The sequence below is a fragment of the Ichthyophthirius multifiliis genome (assembly GCF_000220395.1).
Source record: "Ichthyophthirius multifiliis unplaced genomic scaffold scaff_1120509250885, whole genome shotgun sequence".
NCBI classification, from domain to species: Eukaryota; Ciliophora; class Oligohymenophorea; order Hymenostomatida; genus Ichthyophthirius; species Ichthyophthirius multifiliis.
Genome location: NW_004086406.1, coordinates 182,846 through 209,879, shown reverse-complemented (window position 1 = coordinate 209,879; position 27,034 = coordinate 182,846). Strand labels below are relative to the sequence as shown.

The 27,034-nt window shown below is 17.0% G+C and overlaps 7 protein-coding genes across 7 annotated transcripts, besides 22 other annotated features; 3 read left to right on the top strand and 4 right to left on the bottom strand. All coding sequences in view use genetic code 6, as the record gives it.

The window, feature by feature from the left end:
• Positions 1–714: 714 nt before the first annotated feature.
• Positions 715–775: a microsatellite.
• Positions 776–916: 141 nt separating this feature from the next.
• IMG5_107730 (hypothetical protein) lies at positions 917–3,156 on the bottom strand (the record flags this gene model as incomplete). Its single annotated transcript, XM_004034991.1, has 7 exons — positions 917–974; positions 1,028–1,141; positions 1,368–2,350; positions 2,397–2,537; positions 2,595–2,672; positions 2,730–2,925; positions 3,005–3,156. 7 exons carry the CDS (start codon positions 3,154–3,156, stop codon positions 917–919), a joined length of 1,722 nt encoding a protein of 573 aa, XP_004035039.1.
• Positions 1,333–1,358: a microsatellite.
• Positions 1,932–1,980: a microsatellite.
• Positions 3,157–3,477: 321 nt separating the features above from the next.
• Positions 3,478–3,524: a microsatellite.
• A 216-nt stretch (positions 3,525–3,740) lies between these two features.
• IMG5_107720 (hypothetical protein) lies at positions 3,741–4,941 on the bottom strand (the record flags this gene model as incomplete). The annotated part of the gene is made up of 1 exon (XM_004034990.1): positions 3,741–4,941. The coding sequence occupies exon 1, from the start codon at positions 4,521–4,523 to the stop codon at positions 3,741–3,743; it is 783 nt and encodes a 260-aa protein (XP_004035038.1). The 5' UTR covers positions 4,524–4,941.
• Positions 4,051–4,112: a microsatellite.
• Positions 4,053–4,113: a microsatellite.
• Positions 4,942–5,252: 311 nt separating the features above from the next.
• Positions 5,253–5,299: a microsatellite.
• A 337-nt stretch (positions 5,300–5,636) lies between these two features.
• Positions 5,637–5,696: a microsatellite.
• A 396-nt stretch (positions 5,697–6,092) lies between these two features.
• IMG5_107710 (hypothetical protein) lies at positions 6,093–12,269 on the top strand (the record flags this gene model as incomplete). The annotated part of the gene is made up of 11 exons (XM_004034989.1): positions 6,093–6,769; positions 7,013–7,270; positions 7,320–7,414; positions 7,463–7,913; positions 7,961–9,855; positions 9,910–10,155; positions 10,201–10,372; positions 10,434–10,600; positions 10,650–11,281; positions 11,326–11,479; positions 11,521–12,269. The coding sequence occupies 11 exons, from the start codon at positions 6,093–6,095 to the stop codon at positions 12,267–12,269; spliced, it is 5,496 nt and encodes a 1,831-aa protein (XP_004035037.1).
• Positions 6,238–6,280: a microsatellite.
• Positions 6,286–6,336: a microsatellite.
• Positions 12,065–12,097: a microsatellite.
• Positions 12,213–12,248: a microsatellite.
• Positions 12,270–12,987: 718 nt separating the features above from the next.
• IMG5_107700 (MatE efflux family protein, putative) lies at positions 12,988–14,585 on the top strand (the record flags this gene model as incomplete). Its single annotated transcript, XM_004034988.1, has 3 exons — positions 12,988–13,537; positions 13,599–14,405; positions 14,449–14,585. 3 exons carry the CDS (start codon positions 12,988–12,990, stop codon positions 14,583–14,585), a joined length of 1,494 nt encoding a protein of 497 aa, XP_004035036.1.
• Positions 14,412–14,446: a microsatellite.
• Positions 14,586–14,716: 131 nt separating the features above from the next.
• On the bottom strand, positions 14,717–15,633 carry IMG5_107690 (ser thr protein phosphatase family protein, putative; the record flags this gene model as incomplete). Its single annotated transcript, XM_004034987.1, has 2 exons — positions 14,717–15,255; positions 15,300–15,633. 2 exons carry the CDS (start codon positions 15,631–15,633, stop codon positions 14,717–14,719), a joined length of 873 nt encoding a protein of 290 aa, XP_004035035.1.
• Positions 15,634–17,684: 2,051 nt separating this feature from the next.
• Positions 17,685–17,734: a microsatellite.
• A 169-nt stretch (positions 17,735–17,903) lies between these two features.
• Positions 17,904–17,929: a microsatellite.
• Positions 17,906–17,938: a microsatellite.
• Positions 17,939–17,950: 12 nt separating this feature from the next.
• Positions 17,951–18,000: a microsatellite.
• A 21-nt stretch (positions 18,001–18,021) lies between these two features.
• Positions 18,022–19,109, top strand: IMG5_107680 (pci domain protein; the record flags this gene model as incomplete). Its single annotated transcript, XM_004034986.1, has 4 exons — positions 18,022–18,244; positions 18,291–18,429; positions 18,482–18,697; positions 18,746–19,109. 4 exons carry the CDS (start codon positions 18,022–18,024, stop codon positions 19,107–19,109), a joined length of 942 nt encoding a protein of 313 aa, XP_004035034.1.
• Positions 19,110–19,875: 766 nt separating this feature from the next.
• On the bottom strand, positions 19,876–21,613 carry IMG5_107670 (sec61 transport protein, putative). Its single transcript, XM_004034985.1, has 4 exons — positions 21,526–21,613; positions 21,189–21,471; positions 20,159–21,136; positions 19,876–20,109 (listed from the first exon to the last, which is right to left on the bottom strand). Exons 1-4 carry the CDS (start codon positions 21,595–21,597, stop codon positions 20,021–20,023), a joined length of 1,422 nt encoding a protein of 473 aa, XP_004035033.1. The 5' UTR covers positions 21,598–21,613; the 3' UTR covers positions 19,876–20,020.
• Positions 21,601–21,639: a microsatellite.
• Positions 21,640–22,029: 390 nt separating this feature from the next.
• Positions 22,030–22,072: a microsatellite.
• Positions 22,051–22,130: a microsatellite.
• Positions 22,073–22,143: a microsatellite.
• Positions 22,144–26,365: 4,222 nt separating this feature from the next.
• Positions 26,366–26,430: a microsatellite.
• Between the last annotated feature and the right edge of the window lie 604 nt (positions 26,431–27,034).

Sequence of the window (27,034 nt, the reverse complement as noted above, 5' to 3'; positions counted from 1 at the left end):
TTTTATTTTTTGTTTCCAAATTTTTATATCTAGAAAAAAGTTGAGTTCGATAAAAAGGACCTAAGCAAATTTATTTTAATAAAATTCGTATTAATATATGAATATATTATTATTTATTAGCATATAAAATTTTAATTTAAAATAATAATTAGTTTACTTATCACAGAGAGATCCGAAATTATTAATGAAATTATTTTCAGGTTTATAATTATTATTAATTTATGCTTATATAATAATAAATAATGTATTTGAAAAAATATAATATTTAAAATAAAATTGTTTATAATATTTATTTAGATAATATATGTGTTTATAGGATATATAAAGAATATTTGATTTTTAATAAATTGTTACAGTATATTGGCTAATCAAGTGCGCTTGCTGTCATAAATTATTACTGATTAGTTAAAGCCTTTGTATATTAACTATTATTTTAATTTTAAATTTAAGACTTAGATATATCTGTATTAAACTATAAATTTTGACTTGAATATTATTAGCTTTTAAAAAAAAATCATATACACAATTTTATTTTATTTTTTTACACCTAATTTTTTATTGCCTCTATTTTATAATTAAAATTATTTTAGTCTAATAGTTTTTTAGGAAGAGCTTAATACGGCGATATATTTTAACTTGATTTATTCATATTTTATTTTGATAAAAATTAATTATAAATTAATAAAAAATATTGGTTTTATATTTTTTTTAATTTAATATGAATAAAAAATAATTTAAATAAGAAAATAAGATATTAAAAAATTAATAAATAAAATTTAATATTTGTATATGTATATTTATAAAATATTAAAATTCTTTATATTAAATATAAATTAATATATATTTATTCATAATTTTATAATAAAAGATCATTATTTTACTGTTTTATGACTTTTGTTTTATCTAACTTTTGTTTTCATGCCCGAAATATTGTTTTTATTAGCATTATTTTATGTGAATTTTTTCGTTATAACCTTATTTTATATAAAATAAATATTTATTTATATTATTAATCTATATAGTTTACATCTAATGCTTATTTTCTGAGTTCTTCTTATGAAAAAAATTTATCTTTAAGATTTCCACTTAATTATTTTTACTCTTCTTCTTATTCTTCTCCGTTTTAAGCCACAAATAAATCCTCTTTTATATGTAAATAAATAAAAAATATTATTTAAGAAACCTGGACAGTCTTATTTTATTTAGGCCGCATTAGAATAGTAATTCATAATATTAGCATTTTCATATGCAATAATATTATTTAAATCATCAATATTTTATTATTGTAAACCATGTTAATCTTATTTCTCAAGTCTTAATTGCTATTAGAAAAAAATAAAAATAAAATAAAAATAAAAAATTAATACTTCAGCAATAAGTCTAGAATATTCAGAAATAGCATCGAGTCCTTTTTATTCTAGTATTCCTAAAAAATGTACCATATTTTCTTCTGTTATAGCAGCACTTCTTAATTTCTCTATGGTTTCTTAATCTACATCAATTGCAGTGAAAACGTTTTCCAAATAAGATTTAATAATATTTATAGTTTCAATAGATTTTTCATATTAAGCTTTTAGTATAATTTTTTTTTTTCTTCTTATTAAATTTTATTTGTTAAAGCTATTTTCATTTCTCTTTTTTTATTATCATTAGTGGCCCCTTTAGTAGAATACATTTAAATTTCTTTCTTTTTTTCTTCGATTTTTCTTTCTAATTCATCCACTTCTTCATTCAATTCTTTAACAAATTTACTCATTATAGTATTTTTTTAATACAAATTAATAAAAACATTCAAAAGTTCTTTACTTTCTTTTTCTTTTGTTTCATTTATACCTGTTTCTTTTTTTATTCTTTCAAAAGCTTCTTTTATTTCTTGTTCTTTTTTAGCTGACACCATATATTCTGTTTCTATAATTTTGTTGTTTTTTTTCTTTTCTTCTATTATTTCTAAATTTTTTTATATCTATTTCTCTAAATTTTCAAGTACTTCTTTCTCTTTTTGTTTTGATTTTATAAATTATTTAAATCTTTTATCATATTATATATTTTCATTTAATGTTTTATATTCATTTTCAAAATTCTATTTCTGTTATTCTGCCTTTTCTTAAAGTGCTTTTAATTCTTCTTCAGCTCTATTTCTATTATAATAAGCTTCACCTGCACTTTTTATAGTTTATTCGACATTGTCTTTTTTATCAGCTAGCTCTTTTTTTAACTTGTTGTAAATCTCTTCTATTACATTCTTTTCTTTTCTTAAGATATTTATTTTTTCACGTAATTAATTATTTCGAGCAACTATTTCATTTAATTTTTAATTAGCTTTTTCGAGTTTGTTTTCATGAACACTTACCTTATTTTTATATATATATAATATAAATAATATTTTTTTAAAAGACTTCTCTTAATAATGCTTCACAAGTTTCTTTATTATTAGATTTTTAAACGCCTTATTTTTCATCACGATATCTTTCTAATTTTTTTTATTTTTCAACATTAATATTTTCTTAAACCTTTTTTATTTCCTCATCTAATTCTTGCTAATATATAAATATAAAAGGTAAAATATTTTTAATTAAAAATATTTTTTATTTTACACTTTTTTTTAATTCTTATTCTATTTTATTTATATAAGATTTTTCAACTGGAGATAATACATAATATTTTATTATTTACTTTATATATAAAAAATATTATATTATATTTTATTTTATTTTTGTTTTTATATTTACTAAAAAGACATCGCTTGGTTACTCAGTATTTTCCAATTAATCTAATAATGCATCTAATTCTTTTTGTTTATCTTTATCTAAAATATTACTTGCATTTTATTTTAATTTATCTTTTATTTCTTAACTTATATTCTTGAAATTTCCTTATAAAATTTTTAACAAAATTTTCATAGTTTCTTTGTCCATAGAACTCATTCTAAAATTCAAAATTTATTTTAATAACAAAAAAAAATATATGTAATAGCAATATAAATTTATAAAAATTTTTTAAATACAAAAGTATTTTTTTAATTGAACGTCTTTTTTGCGATTCAATATCATTTCCTAAAAATATAGATTTTTCAGAATATTAAGAAACACCGAATTAACTATTTTTCGTATTTTTAATTTCACTTTTTTCTTTTTATCTAATTATTTCTTCAGGCATTTTTTCGTTGTTATTTATAAAACTGTAAAAAAAATTTAAATTAACTATATTTTTCAAATATATATATTTATAATATATTTATTTTTTATAATGGATATAAAATTATATTAAATCATATAATAAAAAAATAAAATTTAAAGGATATACTTAATTAATATTAAAACTAAGGAAAATAATCATTTTTTAATAAACTATAAAAAAAGGATTTTAAAAAATATAAATTATCAAAGTAATCTTGTGTCTATAATAAATTATTTTATTTCAAAATAAATTAAAATAAATTAAATATTATATAAATATTGTTATAAAATAAAATTAAAAATATATATAATATATATATATATATATATATATATATATTTATATATTTTTTTTTTTTACATTAAAAATTATTCTTATCTTAAAATGATTTACTATTATTAATTTATTAAATTTTAATAATCTTTTAAATTTTTTTTTTTTAGAAATTATTACTTTTTTAATATTATCTTTTTTTATAATATATTATATTTTATTTTTTATTTATAATTAAAATCTTTTATTTATATAAAATAAACAAATATTTAATAAATAAATTTTAAATATCAAAGATCATTCTTTTGATTTTACTAATTTACTTTTTATTAATTTTATTCGTCAACTATTTTTTATTATTCATCTTTTTGCTTTTTTTATTCTTCAATTTCTCTTTTATTTTTATTAATATCTTCTTTATTATCTTTTTTCTCTTACTTTATTTTCAACTTTTTATTTTCTTTTTCTCTATCACATAACTTTTCCCAAATATTCATATCATCTTTATGTTTATCTTTCATATCCCACCAAATAGGAATGTTCCTTTCATTTTTTTCTAATCTTAACCATATTTTTTTAGACTTTATTTAAAATTATATATTTTCTTCTTCTTTTTTTTTTCTTTCTTCTTCTTCTTCTTTTTATTTTTTCTTCTTCTTCTTCATCTAATTTTTCATCCTCAGCAATTTTTTTATCATTACTATTAATTTAAGTGCTATTATTATTGTCAGTATTATTTAATGAATTTTTGATAATATCATTAATATTATGATTAGTAAAATCAATAATGTTATTATTTGTAGTATTATTTAAATTTTCAACAGTATTATTTTTATAATCTAAAGAATTTTCATTAGTATCAAAATCATTTTCTTTTTCAAAAACTTTGACTAAGTTAATAAAAATAGTACCAACAGAGTCTTCTTTCCAAGAGGATTTTTATGGATCTATTTATTAAAAAAGTGTAAGATTTAGAATAAATTTAACAGGTTAATGTAGAAAAAATCCCAGAAGAACTCATATAAAGTGTGGAATTTGTTAATTCGAAATTATCTAATTTACAATGTAAACATGCTGGTGAATCACTTCTCATACTAAGCTTTATGTGTAAAAATATATTATTTTAATTTTATGCCCATTTAAAGAATGGTTCAACTTGTTATACTTATTAACGAGAACTCCAAAGAAGTGCCAAAAATTTGTCTAAATCTCTTTTATGATTAGATGTTAGCTTGTGCATATTTTCATGTAAATCTATTTTGTTTGTCATAAAATAATCTTCAAAAAGAACTAAAGCTGATTTATAAAATCCTCTTTATATTAATATTTCTAAACATTTTTAATCAAATTTTTAATTCTTTAATATTTATTCTTTTATTTATTGAGATAATTAAAACTCTGATGTTCCTAATTTTACGTTTTCAAAACATCTTTAAGATAATATTACGGGAATCACTATTGTTAATTGAATTATTAAAAAATACATTTTTTTTAATAATTTTTATTTTTAAATTATTTAGTTCTTTAATTATTTTGTTATTAATAATACATATGTATTTTTACTTTAATTTAATTAAATATAATTGAATATTGTTTTTTTACGTGGTTCACATCCAATAAATTAGAAATTATCATATTTCTAAAATATAAATATTTTAATTAATATAATACAAATTAATAATTAATATTAAGATTAAAATCATATAACAAAATAAAAAGTAAATATAATGAATTAATGTGTAAAAATTTTAAAAAATAGATATAATTTTTATTAAATAAATAATTATAACAGATAAAATAAATAAAAAAATATTCATATTTAATTAAAAATAATATTAATAATTAATTATTTTATAATATTTTTGTTATAAGATATAATAAGTTTTAAATTTACATAATATTTTAAATAATTTTTTTTTTTTTTTTCGACATAATTAAATAAAATGATTTATAAATAAAAAAATTTAATATTGAGTTATATAAAAAAATCAATATTATTCCAAACAATTATTATTTTATTTATATTTTAATATAATTATTATTTAATTTGGTTATATTAAATGATATAGAATTTTACTGTTTTTTATAAATTCTAACAAAATAAATTATTTATTTTAAGCTTTAATTATTTTAAAATATTAATAAAATATATATATGCTCTTGATTATTAACTTTATTATAAATCTTAATATAAATTTTTAAAAATAATTTAAGTTTTTATAAATTATAGAAAGTTTTCAAAATAACAAATTAATATTAAATTCTATAAAATTTTACAATTTATATCATTTTTTTTAAGTCAAACAAAAAAATTAGGAATTCAAAATTTATGAATTTAAATAAAATAAATAAATATTTTAAATTTGGATAATTTTTTTTTTCAAAATAAAATATATAACCTTAATTTTAAAAGAATTTTTACATAATTTTATCCATTAAATTTGAAAAACAATTGTACTTATATTTTATTATTATATTAATAAATATGTTTTTTTATCTTATGTTAAGATTTTTCGTTTGAAACAAAAAATTAGGAATTCAAACTTAATGATGAATTTAATAAAATAAATAAATATTTTAAATTTTAGAGAAAATAAAAAAAAAAAAAATTAAAAATTAAAAATATATAACTTTAATTTTTAATGCATTTAATACTTAATTTGTTCCATTAATATAGAAAAACATTTGTAAATATATTTTATTATAATATTTAAAAATATGCTTTTTAATTTTAAGTTAAAATTAATCATTTATAATTATTAATAATTTAAATCTGCCTTAATTTTAATTTTTATTTTTAAAAAATTTATTTAATTATTATTAAAAAATTAGTAAATTAATTTTATATTTACATTAAATTAATATTAATACATTATTTATATTATATTATAATAATTATTTTTAATTGTAAAATAATTAATGAATTCCAATAATATTTAAATTTAAAACAATAATAAAAAAATAATTATATAAAAATAAGCTATTGCATAGTTACAAAAGGTTTAAAAATAAAACTCAATTTAAATTAATTAGAATAAAATTATAAAAAAAAAAATTAATCAAAGTTAAGTAAGAGTATTTTGAATAATGATTTTGAGATACAACAAGAAAAAGAAAAAAATCTTGCATTTAAGCCAAACTTTTTTGTTCATAATAAATAGCTAAGAGTATAATCTATATAGATATCAAAAATTATTATTTTTTTATAAATATTTACATTTTTATATTTATTTTAAACGAAGTTTTCATAAAATTCCCTCTTTATTTTTAACGAATAGAATTATTTGAGAAAATCAATTGTTTGGTTTCATGAATGGATGTAAACAAAATTTTTTATTATATTAGTTTAGAGTTTAGGAATTCTAATAGCAAAAATTTAACTATTACTTTATTACAATATTTTATTTGCAATTTTTTTTTTTAGTATATAAATAATTTCAGAAGAAATTAGTTAAATATTATGCAATTAAGATTCTTTAACTCTAAGCTGAAATATTAATTATATTTATTTAATATTTAAAATTTATAATATAATATTATTATAATTATAATAATTAATTAGTTATTTTGAATATTTTATAACAACAGCAATATTGGCAAACACAATAATTTTAACATTATAGGACTATCGTTTTAGAATAGATCCATAGTTATTATCCTAATGGAGAAAAAATTTAATAGATTAATCTGAATTAATATTCTCTGTAATTTTTATAGCCGAATTTATATTAAAAATAATTGGTATGGGTATGGCCTTTGAAAAAGGAAGCTATTTAAGAGATGGATGGAATATTTTAGATTTTTTAGTAGTATGCTAAAGGTAATATATTAATATATTAATATAAATGTTTAATATCATATTAAAATAGTTTTCTAAATTTTCTTCCTAATAATAGTATTAATTTTAATGCTTTAAGAGTTTTAAGAATCTTAAAATCTTTAAAAAATATAAATGCAATAAAAGGTAAATAATAAATCATAATATTAAATTATTAAATAATTTTTTTATTAGGAATAAAAATTATCGTATCTTCTTTAATAGAATCTTTACCTTTTTTAGGGAACGTTTTTGTTTTTTTATTATTTGTGATTATATTTTTTGGCATAATGGGTATATAACTGTTTTCAGATTCAAATGAATTTAGATGCAAATTTACCGAAAATCCAATAAATGGAATATGGGAAACTGATATAACAATAGAAAGACTTTGCACAATATATAAATGCCCCGAAAACAAATTTTGTGGAAGTAATGCGATTGCAGGTTTATAGATAAATAATATAGAAAAAAATCAATAATTTTTAAATTATGGATATACTTAATTCGACAACCTGGCCTAATCAATTTTTACAGTTTTTCAAATAATTACTACAGAAGGATGGACAAATATTCTATTTACTTTAATTGATGTTGTTTAACCTATTGTTGTGTATATATACTTCATTTCTTTAATTGTCTTTGGGTAATCATAATTTTTTTAAAAAATAATAAATAAATAAATAAAAAAAGTTCATATTTTTTATAAAATTTAATTTTTGCTGTTATAAATTAATGTTTTCTTTAATATCATCAAAAAAACTAATCTTAAATACAATTAAATTAACAATAAAAAATGAATTCTTTAATTGCTATTAAATTAAATGATATGCCTTTATAAATAAAGAGTTATTAAATACCAAATAATAAAAATAATGACTCTAATTTATAAGTTTAAAAAGGTTCGGCTTTTGAATTAAATCAAGATGTATAAAAGTAATAAAAATAATTTCCAAGTTCTTTCAAAAAAAATAGTGAGAATATTAATATTTCCAAAATAGAATAAATATAAGATTTTATGAAAATAATAATTGAATCAAGTGTATTCAATATAATAATAAATTTCACTTTAGCCTGTAATATAATTGTTATTTCCTTAGACAGATATCCTATATCTAATTAAGAGGCTTAAATGTTAAATATGTTTAATTATGCATTTACATTTATTTTTACAATTGAAATGATTTTTAAAATATTTGCTTATGGAATCAAGTATTATGTATATATGTACATATATTTTTATATTTTAATCTCATTTTAAAATTAAAGATAATATTTTAAAGATGCCCTTAATGTATTTGGTACTTTTTCAGTTTCGATAAGTATAATTGATATTATGTTAGTATTAACAAAATAAAATGGCGAAGGATAAGTAGCAATAATAACATCTCTACGTTCTTTAAGATTATTTCGTATATTTAAATTTGCTAGAAGCTTCAAAAATCTAAGAAAACTCCTTCTAACAATAATTTTAACAGCATAATAGATGCTAAATTTTATGATTCTTTTGTTTTTATTTATCGTAATCAGTTCTTTGTTAGGTATGGAGCTATTTGCTTATTAAGCTTTATTTGATGAAAATTATAATCCAACTAATGATAAACAAATAGGAGTTTCACCTAGAAATAACTTTGATACTTTCTGCCAAAGCTTGATTACTGTTTTTATATTATTAACTAATGAATAATGGAATATTATCTAATACGACTTTATGAGATCTTTTGATAGTTATTGGCCTGCTTTGTATTTTGTTTCCGTTATTATTATTGGGAATATTATTTTACTCAAGGTTTTTTCAGCTATGCTTTTTTAAAACTTTTCCTAAGTAAAAAAATAAATAGAAAATGAGAATTCCTTTAAAGTTTAACCAGATTAAAATGCGTAAAAATAAAATATAAAAAAATAAGGAAATAAAAACTTATAAAGCAATATAAATTAAAATGTTCCTCATTTTAAAATTGAGCAAAACATATCCTAGTTAAATGCTGTTAATTCTCTTATTAGTACTAGTCCTATAAAAAATCGAAAAAGAAAAATTAATTTTAATATTTAATAGCATTCATCAATTTGTAATAATCATTAAAAAATAAACAATCAGAATATAAACCCGTCTGATTTCTTATATTTTGTTAATTGTAGTTAAAATAATTAAAACTCAGTAGATAAGTCAGCTCAAGAGACAGTTAGTAAAGTTATAAACGGTTCAGTAGAAAATAAAAATAATAGTTTTTAATCAAAAGAAAAAAATACTTTTGCATTTTTAAACGAAATAAATTTTAATGAAAATTATTTAGGAAGTTCATTGCTTATTTGTTAAATGAATGTTTGTTTGAGGAAAAATATTTTTAAAATCGTTATTAATAAATATTTTTAATTATTTATTATTTTTACTATTGTGTTGTCTTCTATTATTATGTGCGTAACTTCTCCTTTAGAAGATCCTAATAGTGATTATTAATGGTATTTGGATTTATTTGATAAAATATTTACATGTATTTTTGTCCTTGAAATGATATTAAAGATTATAGCTTATGGGGCTTTTTTTAATGGACCAAATTCTTATTTCAGATAATCACAAAATATACTAGGTTTTTTTTAAAAAATTATAATTTATATATATTGATTTAAATTACTTTAATTAGATTTTTTTATTGTTATTTTTTCTTTATTCACTTTTTTTGATTCTATAAAACAATCAGGATTATCCTAATTATAAGTATTTAGGTTGCTTAGAGTTTTAAGACCTTTTAGACTTATATCAAAAAATGAAGGACTTAAAATTGCTATTAACTCTTTAGTTTTATCAATACCTTCTATTATTAGTTTATTTTTTATAAGTCTTATATTCTTTCTATTGTTTAGTATTATAGGAGTAAGCTATTTTAAAGGTAACCATTATTATTTATATTATAATTATAATAAAAATAAAATAGGTTCATTTTATAATTGTGTTACTACAGATTAAATAAAATAAGTAGAAAATAAAACTGATTGTATGGATTTAGGTGGAGATTGGGTTAATTCGTATTTAAATTTTGATAATGTTTTAAATGGAATGATTACATTGTTTGTACTTTTAACAACAGAAGGATGGGTAGATATTATGTAAATAAAAAAATCATTAATATATAATTTTGATATTTATTTTTATGTTATAAATAAAAAGGTAATAAGGAATAGATAGTACAGGTATAGATTTCTAACCTAAATATAATAATAATGTATATTGCTCAATATTTTTCATATTTTTTATGATATTATGCAACTTTTTTTTATTAAATTTATTTGCTGGAATTATAGTTGATTAATTTAATAATTAAAAAAGCAAAATAGGTTTTTTTTATAAAAAATATAATATAAAAATAAAAATTTGAAATAAAAGGTAGGCTTGATATTTTAACTAAGGAATAATAAAAATGGGTAGAGATCTTAAAAAGAATAATTTAATAAAGATTATATGTATAAATGAAAATTTCAATAAGTTCAAATAAATTTAGATAAAAGATTTTTTAATTTGTAAAATCTAAATTTTTTGATAATTTTATTATTTCTACAATTATTTTAAATACGCTTGCTTTATGCATGTGTTGGAATAGATAACCTCATATATCTTGGTATATAGTATAGCATGCTAACTAAGCTTTTTTAATTATATTTTCAATAGAATTAATATTAAAAATAATTGCCTTTGGAAAGAATTTTTTCAAAGATATATCAAATAATTTTGACTTTTTTATAGTCTTTTTTTCTAATCTGGGTATAATAATAGAAATATAACCTTCATTATTGGATTTTTCGATTTTGATTTCTTTTATAATAATATTTAGAATTGTAAGAGTTTTAAGACTTATAAAAAAAGCTAAAAGCTTTGTAATTATTTTTAATGCTATTATTGTAAGTTTACCTGGTTTAGCAAATATTACAGCTTTACTGTTTTTAACTTTGTTATTTTTTTCAGTGTTAGGTATGGGATTATTTGCTTTTGTAAAACCAAATTAAGGAATAACTGAAAAAGTTTAATATTTTTTTTTCAAAAAAGTATTATTTTTTATAAAAAGAGCAATTTCAATTCTTTTGAAACTAGCTTTTTTTTATTATTTAAAAGTGCATCTGGAGAATAATGGAATTAAATTTTAATAGATTTAAGCTAAAGCATGTAGCCTAATTCAGTTTGCTTTAGTGTAACAAATTATGAAGATTATTAAGAAAAAGGTATTTTTTAAAAATAATTTTTAATTTAAAGTTATAAAAAGGGATTAATGGATGTGGTAATTTTTTAGGTACACTCTTCTTTATATTATTTTAACTTATTTATACTATAACTATTCTTAACTTATTCATAGCCATTATATTAGAAGGTTTTTAGAAAGCAACAAATGATTAAAACTCACTAATAAAACCTATTATTATATAAGACTTTAAAAAGGTATGGAGTAATTATGATAAAAAAGGTACAGGATTTGTAAAAGTTTAATATTTAGTTGATATATTATCCATTTTGGATAAACCTTTTGGGTGGGCAGATACTAAAGAAATTAGTTAATCAAGAAAAAATTTAATATTAATTTTTCTTGATATAAAATTATTTATTTAAAAAAAAAAAAAATTATAAATTAATTAATTTTATATTAATTTTTATGATACCTTGATTTAATTGTCTCATAAAATTGTAGGATAAATTTAGTTTGATGAAGTAAATATTAAAGTGCTTCATTAATTAGAAAAAAATATTTAGAAAAAAATGCAATCTAATATTTTCTAAGAATCTAATTTTTAGTTTAGAGATTATATTTCAGTAAAAATAATTGAAGAAAAAATAATTGAAAGAAATTTAAAAAAAAAAACTGCTTAATCAACATAATAATAAAATATAATAATTTTATAATCAATAGATTTTTAAAAAAAAAACCTTATATAAAAAAGTTATCAATATTTATTATTAATATAATAAATATTCATATATTAATAATATTTATATATTTAAATATAGGTCAAAATATGACTCTAGATTTTTCAAAATTTAGTAATTTTCAAACCTAACAAGTCCAAATGCAATAAATTTAATATGTGTAATAAAAATCAGGAAACTCAATAAAAACGGAAAATTATTAAAATAATAGTAGAAGTATCCATTATTTGAATAGAAGTATAAATTAACTGAATATAAGAAGCATTTAATAAAAATTAAATAAATAAAAATAAACAAAACCGAATAATGGATAAATCTAATATACATAATAATAAGATTAAAATAATGATGCAAAACAATATTAAGTTGAAGAAAAAAGATATTCTTTACTTTCTCTATAAGGATTTAATGGATTTAAACCTTTTAGACAAAAGAAAATTAAAAAAGATTTTTAATTTAATAATAAATGAAAATAATAAATTCGAAAAAAAAAAAAATTAGTTTAAAATCTTCAAACTTATAAAAAGCTTGATATAAAAAATTTAACTTAATATTTTTTTGAAAACAATATATTTCAAAATTATTTGTAAAATTCTAAAATACTAAAAAAAATTATTTTTATTTCTATTTTGATAATAATAAAAAATATCGATTTTTTTTTAAACAAAATTAATATATAGAGATAAATATAAATTATTATATTAAAATACGTATTATATTTATAAAAAATAGAGGTTAATATTATAAATAAATATTTTATATATAAGATAAATAAAAATAATAAAAATATTATTAAAATTGAAAATAAAAAATGCAGGCAAAAAACTCAAATATAAATACGTTTTCTATTTAAAGAGAAGAAACATCAACATAAGCTTCATAGTCTGAAAGAAATTCCGAAATAAATAAAAATATTATAAAAGACAAAGTCAATTTTAAATGGCTTTTAAAATCATGTATTGAAGAAGCCTTAAGTTTTTTTCTTGAATGGGTACCTTCGACGATAACATTAATTTTTATAAAAAATAATTATCCTTAAAATATTATTAATGGTTTCGGATTAGGTTTAGTTTGGAGTAATTGTATTGGATAAGGTCTTTATTATGGACTTAGTAGTGGTTTAGAAACTATGGCTTCCCATGAGCATGGAGCAGGCAATTATAATTAAGTAGGAATTCTTTTCTAGAAGACATTGTATATATCTTTTTTAATGTTTATTCCTATTTCCTTAAGTATGTATTTTTCAGAAAACATAATTTCTTTGTGGAATAGAGATATATATTTATCATATATTGCTGGTTAATATTGCATTTATTAAATACCTGGAATATTTTTTACAGCAATATATTATGCATATAAAGGTATTTTTTTTTTTATTTAAAAATAAATAAATATTTAATCAAAAAAATAAAATAAAAAAAGCAACATTAAATGCTTAAAATGAATATAGAATATAAGTATATAGTAGTGGATCAAACTTAATTTTAACAATATTATATTGTTATATATTTATATCAAAATTAGATTTGGGAATATATGGTGCATCAATAGTATTTAGTTCTTGTTAAATTTCAAATTTATTACTTTGCTATTTATTTGCAAAACAAAAAAAAGATTTATAAAAATGCTTCATACCGTTTAATTCTAAATGTTTTAATGATATTAGTTATTTCCTTAAAACAGCTATACCTATAGGATCATTAGTTGCTTTAGAATGGATGCTTTAAGAAGCAAATTCTATCATAGCTTCAAATTTGCCTTCATAATAATATGCTGCCCACATTATTTTAGCTAATTTGATTTGTGTATGTAATTAATTCCCTTTAGGATATGCTACTGCTTCATGCACTTTTATAAGTAATGAAATGGGAAAAGGTAATATTCATAATGCAAATAAATACGCTTAATACAGTTTTATTATTATTACTTTTCATTTAATGTTAACACTTTTACCTGTTTATTTGTTGCAAAATTAAATCGCAGATATTTTTGCTGTAGATGATAATGTTAAATAAAGTATTATTTTGATTTTTAATATATTTATTATTTAATATTGTTTTGATTGCTTTTAATGCATGCTCACCGCTTATATGAGAGCTATAGCTCAAGAAAGATTTAGTAGTGCTTCTTTTATTTTTTGCTATGCTTTTGTTGGATTAGGACTTAGTTATTTTTTAGCTTATTACACTTCTTTTTAAATTTAAGGGATTTGGATAGGAATTACTATCGGTATTATATTATTTTTTATTGTTATTATTTTATATTTTTATAGGTTTAGGTCTTTATGTTGTTATGTAAATTGTAAAATTATAAATAACTGATTTAAAAGAAATGGCTTAAATTATATACGAAAGAATTTGTTCTTAATAAAATAATTAATATAAATTAATGAATGATGATAATTATTGATTTTTAATTATTTTATAAAAACTATTTTTATAAAAAAATATTAATTTTTTAAATTAAAAAAAAAAAATGAAAAAATTCAGAATATTTAATAACAAAAAAAGTATAAATATAATAAATTATTAATTATTTTTTCAATTCTAAATTAACCATTCGCCCTAAAGCGTTTATAAGAATTGATAGATAAATTCTAGTTTATAATAAAATATTCCATAAATACCAAAGCATTTAAATCTATCATCAAAAATAATATTTTAAGCCTAACAAAGGAAGTTTCTTCTAACTTTAGTATCAATTTTTTTAGGCATCAAATTTCGGTTACCACTATTGAAATTCAGAATATATTTATTTAATAAATTATCATTATTAACAAGTTTATCAAAAGCCAATAAATATAAAGAATCATTAGAAATATCATCCAATTAATATTCAGACAGAAAATCATAAGCTAAATCCCATGTAGGCTCTTTATGGATATTTTAATTAGCATTATCTAAATCTAGTCTATATTAATAATAATTGAAGAGTTTTTAATTTTTAAATTCGAAAATTCTATAAGAAGGATTCAAAAAACTATAAGTAGTACCACTTGGTGCAATAAAAATACTTCCAATACTTCTTTTTTCTCCTTAGCTACTTATAATACTTTCAATATGATCATTATGAGTATGACCTATATTGATGAAATAAATATTTTAATTAAAAAAAAGTAATTACCAAAAAATTATCCTATAATAATATATTCAAACCTATCAATTAAAACTTAATATCTTAAAGCCCATTAAGATGAACAAGTATTATCTCCAATAGGAATATGCCCAAAGATAATGACTTTTTATTTATTTTATTCGGCCAAATTTAATTATTAATAAAGAAATTCAATTTATGCATTAGGATCTGTATTATTAAAAATAAGGAAAAAGTTTAAATTATCACAAACTTAAGTATTTAAAGCAATAAATCTTATGTTGAATTCTTTATTAAATTAAGCATAATATCCATTATTATAAAGTTATTAAAATCCTTCTTCATCTAACCATTATTTCCACATATTAGCAGATCTTCTTCTGACCCAATTGGAGCTATCTTTTTCTGTTATATCATATTGATCTCCAGGATAATTTTCATGATTTCCAAATATAGGATATACTGGTATATCTGAAAATAAATCTTTTATAAGATTAGTTATTTGTTCTTAAGGAAGAGTCTAATTTCTAAACTATTAATGCCAAACATCGTGACTTATTGAATCTCCTGTCCATATTATAAAATCTATTTTTTTCCTTTTTTTTTGATTCGCTGCGTCTTTCAAAAGAGCATTTACTGTTCTTAAAGGAATATCACAATTAGCTAAAGTTCCCCAATATTTTGCTTTTTAGACTCTTCTTAAGGATAATCTCCACTTTCAGGCCTGCAACAGAAAAAGTCATTGCATTCTGATAATGATCCTTCTGTATATTCAAGGTCTAAATGTAAATCAGCTAGATGTAATATATTAAAACCTTTTTAAGATTTAGTTAATTGTTATTAATCTTCGTCTATCACGATATAATTTTTCGGTTTGTTACTTAAAATCTTCCATTTCCAGCTTTCAAAGTCTACTTTTTGACGAGTATCTTCACAAGCTCTTACATATGTACATAAATGTTTTATTGTCAAATATCTACCAAAAAAGTTTGATACAAAAGATTCGAAATAATCTGTCATTAATCCTTTACAAACCTATTTTAATAAAAATAAGTTGAAAATATAAGTAAAAAATTTTTTACGTTTTCACTATTTTCTAATTTACATACATCAATTGCTATTATTTTTAAGACATATTTTAGTTTATCTAATTGTAAAAAACTAAAAAATTTAAAATATTATAAGCAGGCTGTACATGTAGAAAATTATAAGTCTTTATTATTTGCAAAAACTTCATTGAAAATAGGTTAAATATATTCAGGGAGTTTTTATTCAAGATATCTTAGCATTTTGTTAGTTACTAAAGGTTTTTATTTAGACTTTTATTCTTAAGTCAGAACTATTGATAAAATAATGTATAATGTATATATTAGAATTTTCATATATATATTTTTGTTGTTGATATAAATGTTTTTTATTTATTTTTATTTTAAAACTTTTTGTTTATTTATATTATTATGTAAATTTTTAAAAAGTATAATTATAATTCTGTTTATTTATATTAGTATTTAAATATGTTGTCATTTAAATACTTTGTTAAAAAATTACGTAATATTTATTTTGGAAAAATAAATATAAATAATAGAATTAATTTTATATTCAATTTTGTTTTTTTTCTTTTATTGCAAAATGTAATAATAATTTTTTATAATAAAAATTTAACCCACCTTTTAAAATATTTTAAATTTAAATATAATTTAAAATTATCTATAATAGTGTATAGTTTTGAATGGAATTTTTTCCCTGAATACAAAAAACAAAATGTTAATGATATATTTAAACAACAAAATATATTAATTTTTATTTTAGGCTTGTTAAGAATGTTCCAAATATTTCTTCGATAATTATTAAAATCAATTATTTAACAGTTATGCACATATATATATATATTATGATTTCTTTTTATTATCAAATAAATTCAAACATTTATAAATTTAAATATTTTTATTGAATTTTCAAAAATCGAAAATATTTTAAATCCTTAATATGAAAATTAAAAAATTTCTATAAAAAAGATTTTTTTTAATAATTTTTGATTTTTTACCCAAAACAATTCTAACAATTAATATGAAAAAAATAATATAAAAAAAGCTGAATTAAAATTTGTTAAATTTTTTAAATATTAAATATTCTAAAACTAATTAAACTATATCCAAATAACATTCATTTAGAAATTTTAGAGTAAAATATTAATTTATAAGAAAATATAAATTATTTTATATATTTTGTAATTATTCTAAAAATAATAAATAAATATATACAAAAATTATAAGTATTTTAAATATTTTTTTTTATATTATTTTTATAAATGGATTTCCTAATATAAAATTTTTAGAATAAAAAAATTATTGTTATTTATAAAAATTTTTACAATATATATATTAGAAAATATGTTTATAATTTCTTTAATACTATAATTTAAAATAAAAATTATATATAAATTTAAATAAAAATATATTTAAATTGAATAATATCAATTTTTTTTATCTTATATTTCTAATATTTTTTTTTTTTTTATAATTAAAAATTATTAAATAATTAATTAAATAAAAAATATAATATTATAAATTAATGATTTTTTTTATTTAGTTTTTAAAGAAAATTTTTTAACTTTATATAAAAATAATTTTTATATTAAAAAAAAAAGTTAAAAAAAAAAGAAGTATAAACATTAAAAATAATATATCTTTTTTATTATATACTTTTTTTTTATAATCATATTTTTATTATAATATATAATTTTTTTTTAAATATGTCTTATTAATTAATATAAATATTCGAATTAGAGAACATTTCAAGATTATCTACTTATATAGAATAAACTTTAACGAGATAAGGAACATATGATGAAAACAAGCAAGTCTATTTAGAATAATTTAAAGAATAAACTAATAACTATTTACAAAAAAAAGATTATATCAGTGTATTAGAATTACTTTTTGATGCTAGATTAAAATTCAGACTAGATAATAAATGTAAAATAAAAAATTATAACAAATTTAATAGTATTATTAAAAATAGTTTTATAAACAATTCCTGCTTTAACTTCATATTTTATATAATAATGCAATTAAAAAGAAAAAAAAGAAGAATTACTTTAAGCCTTTATTCATTTAAATGATAAAGAAACCTAATACTCAATAAATTAAAAATTAAATTTGTAAAAATAATATAAAAAATAAAATATTTTTAATATATTATTATCTATAAAGATATGGTATTCTTTTTAATGGACTTGATAAGGAATCAAATATTTAATTAGAACTTTTTAAAGAAATAATTAACTTTAGTAAAAAGCATGATAAATTAAGTGTTCTGAATAATAGTTTAGTCAATTTAGATGAAATTACATAAGGATGGAAAATAAGCAATGATAAAAAATAAGGATTATATTAGCATATAATAAATGTTTTAGACAAACAAAAATAGTTAATAAAATTATAAATAAAAAATATTTTATTTTTTATTTTTTTTAGTTAAGAATTAAAATGCAAATTAATTATAAAATATTTATAGTCTTTTAATTCTATAAATAATGAAGAAAATGAGTTTTCGAAAAAATAAATTCTTTATTTAATTTTATAAGGTTAAATTCTTTCTGAGTATAATAATATTTTTGAATCTTAAGGAATGTAATATTTAGAAAAATCAAACTCTGATTTATACTAAATTTTCTCCTTCTTCATTACTGGAGATGTTTAAGGATACTTAAATTTCAAGAATTAAAAACCAAATGCTATTAAATCTCTTAATATTAATGAGGATTAATATTCTGAGAAAGTAAGAGTCTAATCAATTGGAAGAATAACTAAATCTGGAGAAATTATTACTTTATGCTGAATTTGCTTAAAAGTTATAGGTATTTTTAAAGATTTAATATTTTTATAATTTTTTATATTAAGATTTCTGAAAATGATGTTGAAAATTGGGTCATATTAGGTATTATGAGTAAAGTTGTTGATGCAGAAATTGATTAATTTAATAAAGTTATTTATATCAAGTAATTATTTATTTATTTATTAATTGATTTTTTAATATTTAATGTAAATAGGAATAATTATGGTAAATATTTTGATTAAAAAGAATGGGAAAAAATAAATGAATAATTAAAATCTCTTATTTCTAAAGTTAGTATTAGTAGTAATAGTTTAGAATAATAATCTTAATGAATTTTGAATTTTATTTTATTTCATTAATTTAAAAAAAAATATATATTTAATTTTTTTATTATTTTAAAAACTTAAAAAAACTTATTTTTCTTAATAAATTATTTAGAGATTTTTAATAATTATTAATTAAAGTTTAATATACTTATTTAAAATGTTTAATTTCATTTAAAAATATTATTAATTTATTGTTTGAAATATTCGAACGATTATAATATTTTATCAATATCATAAATTTCAATAATTTGTTTCCATTTGTAATTTTTTTGACAAATAAGACAAATATTTAATATTATTATTATTGATAAAATCTTTAAATTATGCATAATAATTAAAATATCAACATAAAATAAGTAATTTCTTTATAGTAATTCTATTTATTTTAAATAAATAAAAATAAACATTAAAAATCATTAAATAAATATTATTAATTATGAAATAATACATAAAATCTAAAATATTTTAAACATTTAAAATAAATAAATCATAAAAAATGAAAAAACAAATATTTTTTTCAAATTAATTTTTTTTTTTTTCATTTAAATATTAAATATAAAAAACAAATAAGATAATAGCTTATAGCCTTCAAAATTCTAATGTTCCTTATTCCTTTTCTTTTTTAAATTATTCAAAGTATCCATAAACAATATTAACAGCAAGTAATATACCTGTACCTATAATAAAAATATTTAAATAAATTAAATAAAAAATAAATAAAAATACCTGATCCAATAACTCCCATAAAATCGGCAACGATAGTTAATGCTCCTACACACATACCACCAAAAGTAGCAGCAATAGGAATATATCTTGCTAGATGCTTTTTAAGTCCTATATCTCTAGAACCAATAAGACTCATACCTTATTCTTTTAACTATTTAGCAACATCTCTAACAGAAGATCCAGAGACTTCAATCCATGTTTTAGAAAATATAGCACAAGTAGTAAGTACAAATGCAACATAAAGAATAGTATGTAAAGGATCACTAATAGTTTCATAAAGTCCTCGAGGAGGTGAAAGATAATAAACAAGACCTCCAGTAGGTACGAAGTGATTACCACCAGCTTCGACTTATTACCATCTTCCTAATAATCCAATAAGAAAGTTTCCAGAAAATTGTTTATAAAGCATTTAAGAGAAGAAGTATAAATTTGAAACAAGTGCAGTTTAAAGAATAATAGGCATATTTGAAGTATAGAACAATTTTATTGGGTATGATTATATTTGTCCTGCTACTCTGCTGTTTTTTATAGAAATATCAACTTTAAATCCTTAGAAATAAATCACAACTAAAAATATTACTGCTGTTGATATTAAGTTACTTATGTTAGGGAGCCCTTATCTATAAAATGCATTTTGTAATGCATGTAATTTATTTGGCATGAATATTAAGCCGTGGAATAAATTTATTATTGCACCTTCATATTAATCTCCACTTTCAGAAGGATAGGTAATTGGAGAAAATGATTTCCATAATAGAGTCTCACATATATTTATAGCTATGAATAAAGATATAGCAGAGTTTCCTAATCCATGTCCTTTTGATAGTAAATCATCAAGCATTAATACAATTACTCCTGCAAAAGTTAATTATAACACTATTAATATAGCATTTCCACTACCTACTTTTTCTATGTCTCCATACATTCCACTCCATACATAGGCTGCGGCTTCACAAAAAGCAATAATTAAACCCAAAACTTTTTTTTTTTATTTACCAAAATTTACCAAATAGTTAAAATATTTTTTTACGTTTTTAAGCTCCTTCAAATAAGGCTTTATCTGATTTTACATTCTAATCAATTTCAATTATTTTAGTTCCTACTAATAATTACATTACCATACCAGCTGTTACAATTGGAGATATTCCCAATTCCATAATAGTACCTCTGTTTGAAGCCAAAATTACTCTTAACCAATAAAAAGGATCTGACGAAGAATTAGATACGACCCCATATAAAGGAACTTGGCAAGCTACTAGGTAAATTAAAATTACTATAATTGTCCACATAGCTCTACTTCTGAAAGGAAGAACCTAAATTTTAATTTATAAAATATTATATTTAAATTTTTATTTTTTTAATATTACCTTTTTCATGGGATTCTCTACTTCAGGGATTAATGCCATTACAGGCGCTAACATATTTAATATTTTACTCATTTGTTATTTTAGAATTTGTTGTTTTATTTTATTATTTTTTGTATTGAATTATTAGGTATTTAATTTTTTGTTTATGCTATATCTTTTTTTTTATATGTTATAAGTTAAAATTAAAAACACGTGTTTATGACAACATATTTTTATTTATTAATTTTAAAAAAAATAAATTAAAAGTAATATAAATTAATTAAAAATATTTTAATTTATTGATAATAACATATTAAATTAAAATAACCTTAAAAAAAATTAGTTATTAATTTTTTTTTTTAAACTATTTTTAAAGTATAATTCAAAAAAATAAGTTAATTTGCATTTTTTTTTATTATTAATAAACTGTAATAAAATAAAAATAAAGTTGATGTAAAATTTGAAAACATTAAATTTCATAAGACTTTTAATTTAATTTACTTTTTATTTTATTAAAATATAATCTATTTTTAATAAAATCTTTATTATTATTAATTAAATATTTATTTAATAATATAATTAATTATTATTTAGTTTAAAATAATATTATAATTAATTTTTAGTTTGATTAAATAATATATGGCCTTACACATTTAAACTCCTATCTATTTTAAATGACATTATTTAAATAGTATTAAGAAAATGTTTAAAAATATATTATAATTATAATTCAATGTAAATTTAATATAAATTAATTATAAAATATAATATATAAAATAATTAATTAATTTTTTTTTTTCTAAATCTTATAAATATATTATTAGTTCATATAGTTTTTCTGTTATTTAAAAAAAAAATCAAAATAATAAAATATGTATCAGTTAATTTTTTTATTTGCCTTTTTGTTTGTTTTTTTTATTTTATAAAAAAAAGACAGAAAAATATAAAAAAAAGTAATATTTTTATTTAGTATTTTAATTATTTTTCAAATTATCAAAAAATTTCAATTTTTTTATTAATATATTTAATCATTTAGTAATAAAAATAGTTGTAAATACAAATAAAAAAAATATAATTTTTCAAGTAGTAATAGTGTTATTAACGATAAAACTATGCAAGAATAATGAGAAAATACAATATAACTAAGTAATATATAACTTTAAAAAAATGTATATATTATATTCAAATATATATATAAAATAGTAATTAATTAAATAATAAGTATTGATTATATTTTTAAAATATAAAAAATTAAGATTAATATTTATATTTATATTTTTTATATTGTATTCAAAATCTTATTATAATTTATATATATAAAATATATTTAAAATAAACAAAATATTATTTTGAAGAAATATAAACATTCATACTAAATAAATATTGCTACATCTATAATTATAAATTTTTTATTATTCCATAATTACAATATTAATTTCTTTAATTAAATTATTGTATAAATAAAAATGATAAATACAACTAATTTTTTTATCTTATGAAGTATTTATCAATTTAAGAAAATTCAAATATAAATTTTTTTAAAGAAACATATTTCAAAATTATCTATAGAATTAATATAATAGAGCCTATATGGAAATGATAAAAGTAAAAAAGAAAAAAAGTAAAATGAAAATTTATTAAAAAAAGCTAATTTTAACTTATTTCTACTTTTTTAATTTATTACAATAAAATTATTTTAAAAATCAATAAACTAAGCATATTCGAATCTTTTTATTTCATTATTTTTTATTTTACATAAATTATCAATTTTATTTTGAAGATGTAAATATTCATTTTATGTATTTTTGTTTCCACATTCCCATTTAATATTTGCCTATACTTTAAAAATGCCATTATTAATAAAAAAATGTTCATACTATTCTAATGGGTGACTAAAATTTATGCATTTTTTATAATCAAAGGATCTTTAATCAGAAAAAATAAGTGTTTTTATATTTTTAGTTTATTATTTTTTTCCTTTCTAATCATTTGAAACTAAAGCAAAAGATTATGCTTTATAAGAAATTTATGGGTTTTCTTCAAGAGCATTTTAATAAATATTATTAAATTATTAAAAGTTAATTTTTAAATTATAAATATTTTAAAAGTTAGTAAGAATACATTCTAGAAAATAAAAAGACCCGCCTACAATTAATAACCAATATTAATTTACATAATTAAAAAGTATATATCCAGCTATAATTAATAAAGTATTAAAAAAACACAAATAAGTATATTAAAAACTAAATTTTGATTAAAGCATTTTTATTGGAAACTCATTTTAAACAATTGTTTCTTCTTCAGGTAAATTATAATTTTTTATTTATTAATCTTTTTAATTTCTTAAAGATTAATGATTATCTCTTTTATAGTTAGTTTTTTCTATATTTATTGGCTTATAATAATTAATGTCGTCATTATTTATTTATTCCATGTGATTTTTTATTACTATTGTCTAATTTTAGATGTTTTAAATGTTTTTATCACTATCCAAATTTTAAAATGCTTATTTTATTTAATTATTATCATTTGAATTTATACTCTTTTTTTTTATTTATATGCTTATTAAATCTTTTTAGTTTTAATGAATTAGCCTATCTTCAATATTTTTTACTTAATCTTTGATCATATTATATAATTATATATATATATATTTAAATATATTAAATATAAATATAAATATTCTATTGAAAACCAATATTTTTAAATTAAATATTTTATTATTTTATTTAATATCATTTAAAACATTTAATAAATATAAACTATTTAATAATTAAATATTAAAATATAAAATAAAAATAAGTAAATAATTGAAAAATCATTATTTAAACTTTATACTAATTAAATTATCATTAGTTAGAACAATCAATTGAGTTTGTATTTATGTTTAATTAAATAATTCAATATCTTTAACAATAAAACTTTAGTTTAATTTAATAACATTAAAAGTGTTAAAGTCAATCAAATTTTTTAGTTCAATAATATTTTGATAAGAAATAGCAATATAGTTATTTCCTAATATTTTAATTTTACTAGCATCATATTATGTTTTGTATAATTATTTTCCAAACAAAGAAAATATATAAATATATTTTTTTTAAGTTAAAATAAAGAATTTTTAATAAAAAGGGCTATATTAATATTAAATAATCATTTCATTATGAATTTTAATTTTTTAAATAACTTTATCATTATTAGTATTTATTAAATATAATTATCCAAAATAAATATAACTTAATATATTTTGATTTATTTTTTAAAGTTAATTTACTGCAATTAATTTATTAGAAATAGTCTTTAGCTTCTTTTATTTTAAACAAATTTTACATTTCAATAGTTCATTATAATTTACAATATATACATAACTTCCAATTACTATATGCTCATCATATTACTCGTCTCTTCTTCTAAACATTGTTATTTACTTTTACTCAAAATTCAAATTTCCGATATCGTTAAAATTACTAAAAATTATATTATTTTAATTATATTTTGATATAAAGCAATAATTATCATTATCTCCATCTGAACCAATAGACTTTTAGTAAATTTTATTGAATTATTTATCAAATATTAATATTTTTTCCATTTTTTAAATTATTAAGTTATTTTTTTAATTAATAAATCTTATTTTTTGTTCAAGTTCATTAAATTACTAACTTTAATTCCTTTTTATTTTTTTTAAAGATAAGTTTTAAAAATATAGTTATATAAATATCTAAATTACAAAAAATTATCTTCTTAAAATTAAAAAGCAGTAGAAATTCGATAATTAATTGTTTAAAAATCTGTTTAAGGCGTATTTCTTATGTAGTTTTTGATAAAAAAACAACTTCTTTCAATTTGCTTTTTTATATTTTCGATTTTTATAATACTATTATAGCAAAATTATTCATTTTTTATAGAACAATTTATAAATTTATTTATATTATATTCTATTTCATTTATTTAGGTATTACAATTTTACATATCATATATTTTTTCAAATATGTTAACATTAGTATTTATTAAATTTAATATATATTATTCCTTTAATTTTAATTCATTATTTAATTTTTTATGTAAATTATCAATAATAGTATCTAAATCTCTAAATTAGTTTTTTATTTTTGTTAAAAATGTTTATTATTGCTAAATTTAGTTAGCTATTGTAGAATAAAAAGAATCTAAGTCACTAATGTTATGATTTAAATGACTACTTTAATTACATTATTAACAGAAAAATCTCTTTGCACTACATGATGGCTCAAAACAAATGAATTGTATCTTCTTTTTATGATTTTAACAATTCATAATTAATATTAAATATTTAATTAATTTAATAGTATATGATTTTGCTTAATTATTTTAAAAAAATAATTATTTCCTTTTAATTAAATAATAAAATAGAAAATCTTAATAATATATAAATTTTGCTATTAATAAGGATTTTATTTTAAAAAATTTTATATTTAAATCTTATAAAAAATTAAAACCAAAAAACGTATTTAAAAAAAATAAATAATTTTTGTTTTATTATAATAAAAAATATTTTTAAATAACTTATAGATAGAAAAAATAATATTTATTAATAACTTATAATATAATAATTATATATATTTATAGGATTAGAAAATAATTTAAATGATTTGCATAAAATTTATAAATACATATTAAAAAATTTTGATAATATTTAAACGCATAATAATATTTAAATACTATATTTTATAAAAGTATACTTATTTGATAAATAGAGACATAGTAAAAATAAAAGAAAATATAATATAGCATGAATATTCAAAAGAATATATTAAATTAAAAATAATATGTTTATAATAGCTTTCTGTATAGAAAAAAAGTAGTAATTCTAAATAAAAAACACATATAAATATATATATATATATATATATATATATATATATATATATATATATATTTATTTATATAATAATTTTAACTTAAATTAAATATTTTTTTATTTTTAATTTTTAATAGATATAATATATCTTTCAATATAATAAAAAATTATAATTAAATAAAATCGTTTTAATTTTAGATATTTATATTTATTTAATATTTAAATATTATTACTTTATATTATATATATTGCTTAAAAATTTAAAAATTTTTTTTTTGATATATGAAATATTGAATATTATATACTTTATCTAATTTTAAATTTAAATTATAAATTAACATTAATTATAAATTAGTTGAATTATTAATATTAAAACTATGTATTAAAATTAATATAAATTTTAATAAATAATAAATATTAATATTTTTATAACAAATTAAAAATATTTAATTATTATTATTATATTTATATGTAGAAAATTTATTATGTTTACTTATATATATTATAGTTATATTTTACTTTTAATTAAATAAATATATTATTCTATATTTATAAATAAATAATATAAATGAAAAATTTCGATTAAAATGAATATTCACATTAGTTATTTGAAGAAAAGTAGCTTCTTTTAATAGAAAGAAACCATTAACGCAAAATAATAAATAATAATTTTTGTTTTTTATTAATACTAAA